The 9,757-nt window shown below is 54.7% G+C and overlaps 1 protein-coding gene across 1 annotated transcript; it reads left to right on the top strand.

The window, feature by feature from the left end:
- The first annotated feature begins 556 nt into the window (after positions 1–556).
- Irx5 (iroquois homeobox 5) lies at positions 557–4,073 on the top strand. The gene is made up of 3 exons (XM_021170699.2): positions 557–1,034; positions 2,134–2,539; positions 2,691–4,073. Exons 1-3 carry the CDS (start codon positions 789–791, stop codon positions 3,491–3,493), a joined length of 1,455 nt encoding a protein of 484 aa, XP_021026358.1. The 5' UTR covers positions 557–788; the 3' UTR covers positions 3,494–4,073.
- The last annotated feature ends 5,684 nt before the right edge of the window (positions 4,074–9,757 follow it).

Genomic DNA, 9,757 nt, shown 5'->3' with positions numbered 1-9,757 from the left:
AGGAGGGCGCAGAGCGTTCTCCCGAGCGCAGCCCGCTGCATCTTTCCCTTTGTGTTCCCGAGCGGCCCCAGTCAAGACTAAGGCCAGTTGTACGTCGAGATTGCCGCTCCGCCCAGAGTTAGCAAAAGGAGAGCAAAGTTGGAAGCGATCGGCGCGCTTGGGATGTGATTGTCATCCTGGGGCCGGCGCTCGAGAGTCTGAGAAAGAGAGGAGAGGAAGAGTCAGGAGGGAGGAGGGGGAGGCCAGGCAGAGGAGGAGAGGGGGGTGGCGGAGGAGAGGCGGGCGCTAGGGAGGGGCGAGGGGAGCGCCAGTGAGCGGGAGAGGAGCCGGGGAGGAACAGGGAGAGGGCGAGACGCGCCTGGCGGCCGGGTTGGCTGCCGCCGGCCAGAGGCTCCTGCCAGTCCCCCCACCGACTACACCCCGGGAAGGAGGAGCTTCGCGCGCGCACAAGGCGTCAGAATCCTCAATTTCCAACTTAGCATCTTGGCAGGACCTTTGCAAAGCCAAAAGCAGAGCCCCCCGGTGCAAAGAGCGAGGGAGGGGGGGTGGGGGGAGAGAAAGCCTAGCCCGGGCAAGCGGGGCGCGCAGAGGAGCGGGCGCGGCGGTCGCAGCCAGAGGCGCGCGGGAAGCCAACCAGGAGGCGCCGCGGGCCGGAGCCCGGGAGCCGGGGCTCGAAGAGCTGCGGCCCGGGGCAGCCAGAAGCCAGGTGCCCGCTCGCTCGCCCTCGCAGGGCGCCGCCCGGCTCGTTGGCCGCCGCGGCGCGGCGCGCCCCATGCCCGTGTGTGGCCATGTCCTACCCGCAGGGCTACTTGTACCAGCCGTCCGCCTCGCTGGCGCTCTACTCGTGTCCCGCATACAGCACCAGCGTCATTTCGGGGCCCCGCACGGATGAGCTCGGCCGCTCTTCTTCGGGCTCCGCGTTCTCGCCCTACGCTGGCTCCACTGCCTTCACGGCTCCCTCGCCCGGCTACAACTCGCACCTCCAGTACGGCGCCGACCCCGCGGCTGCGGCCGCTGCTGCCTTCTCTTACGTGGTGAGTGTGAGCTGGGTCCGAGGCGGGCGGGCGGGCGAGCGAGCGGGCAGCCTGGGCCAGGCCTGCAGAGCCCGGCTGCGGTGGACACGGGCCTAGGCGCCCCCTCACCCGCCAAGCTCCGCGGCCCTTGCAAACTTGAGCAATTGTCTTGTTCAGCTTCACTCGAGCCGCGGGCTCCTAAGTGGCTCTGGCGAAAGCCGCGTCTTGCTGGGATCGCCGAGCTGAAGGGAAGGCTTTGGGGCGCAGGGAGTGGGGGATTGATTGGTCTTTACTATAAAGGACGGCATTTGGCTCAAAGCTCTGGAACAACCCGCACATTTCTTCTTCCTCCTCTTTCTTTTGGTTTTGCCATGTTGGAAAAGTAGTTCAAAAGAAGCCGACCGGAATTCCAAACAGTAGTAGTGTGCTAAATCTATGTAAATGTGTTTGGCCTAGCCTTTAATTAATCCCCCCAAATGTTGCAAATCCGTAATCCTATCTTCGCAATCCGATTTGGAAGTATTAAATTTCTAAAACGGCCAGCGAGGTGCGGTGTATCCGGGTTTTTACGGCGGGGTGTGCTTTCTGGAAAAGCGCAACGGCTTCGGTTAGGGATAGCATTTTTAGACCGTCGGTGTGCAAGCTAAGGCTCAGCTTGTCTATCGCGTTTCTTTGAAGATTAAAGAAAGAGCCTTTCCTTCCCTTGTTGTACCCCTTGCGCCCAACATGCGGCCGCTCTGGAGCAGCGCTCTGGGTTGCTGCTGAGACTGCTCAGGCCTCTAAGAGAACCATGGGCCCTTCCGCAGAGGCCAGATCTGAGACCTGGGCACCGAGGTCCCCCAGCAGATGGTGGCCTCCAAGGTGGTGTGCTAAGCTCTGAACAGCCTCAGGGGTCCCGAAGGGCCAGAATCAGAATTGGGGGGCCCTGCTGCCTTCTGAGGAGGGGGAAGGTGGTCACTCTTGTGTTTAAACGAGCCAGCTCTGTCTGCCTCAGGGGAAGCTGGAGTGCGGGCCCGCGCTGGCACTCAAAACCAGGGGCAGAGGGAAAGTGGGTTTCAGTCTTTTGGATGGCTATGTAGCCCACACCCTCACTCACCTAACCTCTGCCTGTCCCTCACAGGGCTCTCCCTACGACCACACTCCCGGTATGGCAGGTTCCTTGGGATATCACCCTTATGCAGCACCTCTGGGGTCCTATCCTTATGGGGACCCCGCGTACCGGAAGAACGCCACTCGGGACGCTACAGCCACTCTCAAGGCCTGGCTCAACGAGCACCGCAAGAACCCGTACCCCACCAAGGGCGAGAAGATCATGCTGGCCATTATCACCAAGATGACCCTCACCCAGGTGTCCACCTGGTTCGCCAACGCGCGCCGGCGCCTCAAGAAAGAGAACAAGATGACGTGGACGCCACGGAACCGCAGCGAGGACGAGGAGGAGGAGGAGAACATCGATCTGGAGAAGAACGACGAGGACGAGCCACAGAAGCCCGAGGACAAGGGCGACATCGAGGGCCCCGAATCAGGTTGGTGGATGCGGGAAAGGGTGTGTTGAGCGGGACTCGAAAGGCAAAGGGGGCCTGGAGGGGGCGCGCACGGGTCCCTGCCTCTGCTGGCAGGAACCCGGGCCGGGCCGCGTGGCCTCCACGCCTCTGACAGCCTGGGTTTCGCCCACAGGAGGAGCAGAGCAGAAGGCGACTGCGGGCTGCGAACGGCTGCAGGGGCCGCTCAGCCCCGCCGGCAAGGAGACGGAAGGCAGCCTCAGCGACTCGGATTTTAAGGAGTCGCCCTCCGAAGGCCGCCACGATGAGCTGCCCAGGCCCCCGCGCGCGGGCGAGCCCTCCCCGGCTGGGCCCGCAACCGCTCGTCTGGCGGAAGACGCGGGTCCTCACTACCCCGCGAGTGTGCCGGCCCCCGGCCCGCACCCATCAGCTGGAGAGCTGCCCCCCGGCTCGGGCGGATCCTCGGTCATCCACTCGCCACCGCCACCTCCGCCACCGCCTCCGGCCGTGCTAGCCAAGCCCAAACTGTGGTCTCTGGCAGAGATCGCCACATCCTCGGACAAGGTCAAGGACGGGGGCGGAGGGAGCGAGGGCTCTCCATGCCCACCGTGCCCAGGGCCCATAGGCGGGCAAACGCTTGGAGGCAGCCGCGCGTCTCCTGCCCCAGCGCCCGCTCGCTCACCCTCCGCGCAGTGTCCCTTTCCGGGCGGGACGGTGCTGTCCCGGCCTCTCTATTACACGGCGCCCTTCTATCCGGGCTACACGAACTATGGCTCCTTCGGACATCTTCACGGCCACCCAGGGCCGGGGCCAGGCCCTACAGCGGGTCCTGGCTCTCATTTCAATGGATTAAACCAGACGGTGTTGAATCGTGCGGACGTTTTGGCTAAAGACCCGAAAATGTTGCGGAGCCAGTCTCAGCTAGACCTGTGCAAAGACTCCCCCTATGAATTGAAGAAAGGTATGTCCGACATTTAACTCTGGTGCGGTATCCCCGGACTTTCCTAATTTATTAAAACCATGGCCTTGGCAGTTATTTTTCCATCACCAAGAGAGAGAAAGAAAAAAAAAAAAACCTACCCCTCTTATTCAGAAGTTTATAGTTTATGGAGATGGATGGCATAAAAATGTATACATCTCCACACTCGAAAAAATTGTTTTAGCCAACTGAAAAGAAAAAAAAAACTTAAGAGGATTTGTATTAAATCTTATTCTGTATATTTAATGTAGCATTTTTGTATTTAAATTGATAATTCAGTATCTTTGAAGTAAATTATGAAATCAAGACACCTGTACAGGCATTTAATGTTTTTGTAATATAAATATATACATTTGTGTTCCCCCAAAACTGTTTCATAGTTTAAAATACAAGTTTAATTTAATTTTTTACACCTATTGATTTTTTCCTGGGTATGAGCTAAAATATTATTACAGAAAGGAAGCAGGTTATACGCTTAGATTTAAAAAAAAAAGTAAGAGAAACTGCAGTGGTCTTTGTAAAATGCAAAATATTTAATTAAAGGAGATTTTAACATAACTAGAGCCACTCATTACTTCTCAGAAGCCTCAATAAATTGTCAATTGCCTTGGTCAAAAGGTGCAATTGTAACTTTTTTCAAAATGGAGTGAAAGATGCAGCCACAGACAGTTTGTGGGGCGGGGGAGGGGGACGGTAATTAAGCCACAAACCCTGGGGGAGCAAGTGGCCCAGTCTGGGACCCTGGATTTGGATCATCCTTGCCGTGTGCTAGAGGGGGAAATTGGACCCTGGAGGAGGGAGAAGAGACCCAAGTGTGTTCCAGAAGGGAGAAAAAGATGACAAACCAAGGCAGAGTCGCGCACCACCCGAGAGCCATCGCTTAACCTAATTACTTCCAATCAGTGTCGTGTTTTATGCAAAGCAATCAGCTGGTGAACTTTGCTAATGAGTTCGATTTTATGCCGGATTTAGCCCTTATTACTATTTCAAAGGTGCTGTTAGCTAATGCGGGCAAGGAGCGTTAGGGGATGCCAAGTGGGAAGGCTTCCCCAAGTCAGCATCTCCTCTACCCCTTCAAAATTGGGCATTGATCTCTTCTTTGGATTTGATTAAATCAGTGACTGTGCCATCCCCGACCGTGAGGGTGGCCTGCGGCCTTGTGGATGGAGGCGCAGCCTCCCAGCAGGGACCGCAAACCCGCAACGCGACGGTTCCCCCCTTTCACAGGTAGGTGTCACACTTGTCCTGAATTTCCAGCCTGTATTTTGCAGAGTCGGAGATCTGAGAGTGGGCAGAAGGAGGGTGGGAGGTGGAGGGAGCATCATAGTCACTAGGGGCAGTGAATGGAGTCCCCAAAGGGAGTCGGAGGCCCCTCCCCCATGGGCCCCGTTTTGGATAAGTGGCTTCAAAAGCTCCAGGCCATTTGCGTAGATAAAGAGGCCATTGTGGACTTGATGAGGCTTGTCGTCGCTTTAGCACTTTTCCCAGCTCCGATTGCTACAAAAGTGTTTTTGAGGGTTTATTCTTTTTCTTCCTCTTTTTTTTTCTTTCTCGTTCTAGTCCGCTTTATTTCAGCTCGATGCAAACGTAGATTCATCTCAGTTCTAAATGACCAAGGGACAGTACCCAGCGCCTCCACCCACCAACCCCTGAGTTCTGGCTTAGTTACCCTGCTTGCGTCTCCATTTTGCACCTGAGATATGAAGTCGCCAACCCTTTTACTTCACGGGAAATTTTTTTGTGGTTATGGGGGGAGGTGCGATACAGGAAAAAAAATACCCCAGCGAAAGGAATTAATTTGACTGACTGTAGGGACAGAACTGTTTGCACACAACGGCAGCATAATTAGGCTAAAGCATAATGTACATATTTGCATTTCTCTTCCTTACTTTTGCCCTACTCGGGTTTTAAAGCACACCCCAAACTTACACCGCTCTTGTTGCTGCTTTTCTTAGCTTTTTTTTTTTTTAAACCTGCAACAGGATTCATTTTGTTTATTCGAATTGAAACAAGTTTGAAAGCTGTGTTGTTAACCAGAGGCTTTAAGGAGCTTTTTTTTTAAATCTGAGTTTAACTTAGAAAATTCTCACAGGGAAATGGTTCTAAAGCTGGTAGTGTGAGCGATTAAACATACATGAAACGATCGTATTTTATTTTGTCCCTTTAATTATAAATGATTTTTTTTAACAATTGCATTCCAGAGATGACTTGCCCTGCCCCCTTCCCCTTCACGCCCCCTCTCCCAGCCTAGTTCACAATCGGCTCCCCCTACCCCCGTGTCTATGCAGCCCCAGGAGTCATCTTCTTTTCTGAAAAGTCTGAAGAATAGGCAGACCGTTTTTCTTAAGGGAAAGTTTAGAGACCACATCAACGCGGCGGGGTTTTTTGGAAGCACTGGTCCTAAACTCTGCCCAACGATTTTTAAAAAGAAGATTACAGGCCTCCTTGTGTTCCTGGGAATATGCAAATGACGTGGCGGGGCATCCCGGGTCCGCGGACGAGGGCTAGGGCTACAGCCGCATGCCCGCTGGGCTGCCTGGGAACAGGCGCCGCGCCCGCCGCAGAGCGCGCGCCCTTTCTCCTCATCCAAGGGCTGCAGGCTCAGGGCTAGGCAACGCAAGCACAGGCCCTGGGCAGCTGTTGCCCTAAGTCTCTGTCCCCTGCGTGTATCTCTCCTGAGCTTGGCGTCTTAATTCTGCGGTTTTCTTTGCGTACTTCAACTACTGCGCACACTCCCACAGAAGTCCGAGGTTTTCTTTCTTGCAGAACTAGGTTTCGGTGGTCAGCGGTTTTTCTGGTTTCTAGAGATTTTCTAATTTGGAGGTAGCCTGCTGGAGGTAGGTCCGAGCTTGGGACATATAGAAAATAACATCTACATTTAATCCCAGGAGTATTTGTGTCCCATGTCCCCGAACTTCCATTTTAACTCGTTGGTCCAGAAGGCGATGCATCTTGGATGCATGAATACCAAGGTGCATCTTGTCAGTGCTGGGGTCGGGGTTTGTTCAAAGGCTGGGAACTTTTAGCCACAGAGCCTAAAATATCTCTAAACAACCTCGAAGCTGACTTGTGCTGGTGTCAACCACCTGTGCCTTGCTAGGCCAGTTTTGGGGGAGACCTCCCCTTCAGGAACCCTAGTTTGGCACTTAAGGACTAAAAGAAACCGAATCCCAGCGGGTCCTGGAACTTCTCCTTAGGGGTCTCTACTGTCAGTCTCCTTAGGCTGGGTTCCGTCCCTGAACCCTTTATGCCGGTCAAATCAGTTTAAAGGATTTAGTAGTCAAAGAAGAAATAGCCCGGTGGTATCTCGAGGTAAGCCAGGGCCTTGAGAGGCAGCCAGATGTCGGTACTAGGACCTAGAAAAAGCGGTTTCCTGGCTCGGGTGAAGAGCCTCTGAGAGGACTTTTACACCGTAAGCACCTTCGGAGCACTTCGGAGTATTGCCCCTTACTATCCAAATCTTGAGACACAAAAGATTGGGGTGGTCCTGCGTGTAGCTTAGGTCCAAACCAGGTCTCCCAACTCACCTGTCCCCTACAAGTAGCAGGTTACCTGGAGAAAGCTAGGAGCAGGTCACTTCAAAGTACCCAAAGTGAAAGGAACAGAATTGAACTTTCAAGAGGAACCCCGGGGCCTGCAGGTTAGGAAGGGCGCCGCCTACTGGTCCCCGGAGCCACGGGGTTCGCAGGGAGAAGGAGCCGAGCCAAAGCTGGGCAGGCCTTCATTCACCACCCTGCCTTGGCTCCGCATTTCAGCTGGGTGACCCCAGGCTGTTTCCGCTAGCCAAGTTGCCTAGGCCCTGGACTTCATGACCTAGTTAGCACTGGGACATTGGGTAGCAGGCCTTGACTAAATCAGCTTTAACTCGACTCCTAGCTAGCTCGCTGTTATAAAAGTCAGGCAGCAGACAGCTGAGAAGTGTTGGCACTCAAGAAGTCTTCAGGTAGGGGGGTGCATAAATAGTCTCTAGATGGTGGGCTTCGCGCAAGTGGTCCGCTTCATTTCAGGTGTACCCCATTTCTGCTTCCTTGTGCGATCGCGCGCCTGGAATCCCACAACCTCTTGTTTAATTTGTGGTTTGTCATTCGGGAGGAGTCTACCAGACCAGGAACACCGGTTTGGCCCGTGTGTGGACATTACAAAATAAGGGAACGCGTATTTATTTTCCGTTGGCTTTACTTCGAACTCTCTTTCAACAGTAACTTTTAATGGGATCGGAGTGGCAAACCTTGCAGAGCTCACAGCAGCTAGCGCAGTAAGGCGCAGAAGGGCCATGGGGTGAACTAGGAGGAGGAGAGCAGGGCGTGCCCTAGGACCGGCTCAGAGTGTCTCTTGCCTCTGAGCCATCGAAGGCGCACAGCTGACCCGAAGGGGACCTTGCCTTCTGCCCTTTTCACTAGCCAAAGCTTTGGTACGGTCACTAGGCCCACCCTGAATGTCTACCTCTATGACCAGGTTAGACCCTCTCTCCTTTTCGTTTTCGCTCTAAATACAAACCTGGGCCATGGATAGTGGGCAGACCGGGATAGTGGCCCCACAAGAGAACAACCCTGGGGGGCAGGTCTACAACTCCACTCGGCCTACCTCACAGGGCTGCCCGGAGTCTTCCGCCTCTTTTGGGCTGCAGCCCCCAACTCTGGCTTCCCTAAGGCCGCTCGCCCGGCAGCACTGCTTTCTGACGCCGGAATGAGCCCAGCGCGCCCAGACGTCACTTTCCCAGTGAAATCTGCTTTTATTTGCTCCGAGCAAACCCCAGGCTCTCAGCGCTCCCGCCTGATGGATGCAAATGTAAATGTGCACTTATTTAATTGGATCAGGCCCCAAGATAAAAGAGATAAACGGCTCCCCGTTTGCTAACTTCTTTTCTGAGGCATGCAGCGCCTCGTGGAGGGGAAGCTAATGAAGGAGCCGCGCGGCGCTCAGCCCTGCAACTCTTCGCAGCCCTGGTGTACAGAAAGGCCTGCGCCACCTCGTCGCCCTCCAAGCCTGGTGGGGTTTCCTTGGGATCCTCTGTGCGGCCTGGCCGGGAAAGATGAGAAGGCCCGGGGCTGCTGTCTCTCTTGCAAATTCGGGTCCGCATCGTTCTCCACCTAGGCTTGTCCCCCTTGGCTTGCTTTCTCACCCAACCCCCGTGCTAAGCGCATTAGGTTAAAAAAAATTCCCTTACCCCAGACACCTCTTCTACCTCAGGTGGAGGGGTTCAGAGAGAAAGATGCTGGGCTGTGGATGCGGGTGGGTGGAAAGCAGATTGCCTCTCTGGCCTTCAGAGTCAGGAGGAACCGGTCCTCAACACGGAAGAAGCCCCTTTCCTGCTCCCCACAGGGCCTTCTTTTGGAGCCCGAGGTTGCTTTCAGAATCGTCTGGAATCCCTGGGTTAACTCTTCCTCTACCCACATACTGTACACACTTTACCCGACACGACACAAGAATTTCTGTGTGACTCGGAGACCGGACAGCTATTCGGAAGGAAAGGACTGCCTGGCACCTTTTCTCCTTGAGACAACAGTTTAGACCTTTAGAACCAGCGGATCCTCGTGTGCCTCAAGGTTGCTTCTAAATTTGAGGTTCCGATTTCCTGGAAAAAGTTTCTCTTCTGTTCAGATATATGTGGTCTTGATGAAACAGCGTAAAGATAATGAATGTAAAGGAGAGGAGCGGGGAGCCCTTGGGTAGAGACGCTCTCCCAATAGATCCAGTTCCCTGAAACTGGGCTGGACTGGAGAGCTGGACTTCTTCGTGAGGCTGGACTGGGCAGCACCGATGTCGCTGCCACGCTGGGTCCCAATGAGCTGATGGATGGGCTTGTCATGAAAGCTGTGTGCGCGGAGCATTTACCTCGCTAAACTGAAATTACTGTCTTTTCAGGGGCTAATTTGTGTAACTCCCATGGAGGGGCCTGGAGGGGGTTTGATGAGGCATAAAATGATGATTAATGAATTTATTGGCCGCTGCTCATCAAACAAGGGCTCAGAGCTGGCGTACACACCCGGAGCCTGGCGGCGGCGCTCAACTCAGCTGGGATCCAGCCTCCGGGTTCCAGTGCCTACGTGGTTCCCCCCACCCCCCACGCGGCCAGCTTTGGATATTTTGCTCCTCTTGAACCCAGGAGGCTTCCTGTGGGCGGTCCTGGACCCCAGATTCAGAAATGGGCATGGAACCCCGGGGGGTTCTGGAGGAGGAGAGCAGGTTCTAGCTGTCCGCCATCGCCCCCTGCAGGCAGTATGCTCAAGCCTGAGGCAGGGCTGGTGCTGATGCAGGAAGAA

Source organism: Mus caroli, unplaced genomic scaffold (assembly GCF_978045245.1).
Source record: "Mus caroli unplaced genomic scaffold, Mus_caroli_1 scaffold_10, whole genome shotgun sequence".
In the NCBI taxonomy this organism is placed as follows: domain Eukaryota; kingdom Metazoa; phylum Chordata; class Mammalia; order Rodentia; family Muridae; genus Mus; species Mus caroli.
Note: the sequence above shows the minus strand (reverse complement) of the source record. Positions and strands in the feature narration are given on the sequence as shown.

Bases quoted from the DNA above. Each gene is read 5' to 3' on its own strand.
- Irx5 (XM_021170699.2), top strand. From the start codon at position 789: ATGTCCTACCCGCAGGGCTACTTGTACCAGCCGTCCGCCTCGCTGGCG. The intron at 1,035-2,133 runs GTGAGTGTGAGC...TGTCCCTCACAG, and splicing joins CTGCTGCCTTCTCTTACGTG to GGCTCTCCCTACGACCACAC. The intron at 2,540-2,690 runs GTTGGTGGATGC...TTTCGCCCACAG, and splicing joins CATCGAGGGCCCCGAATCAG to GAGGAGCAGAGCAGAAGGCG.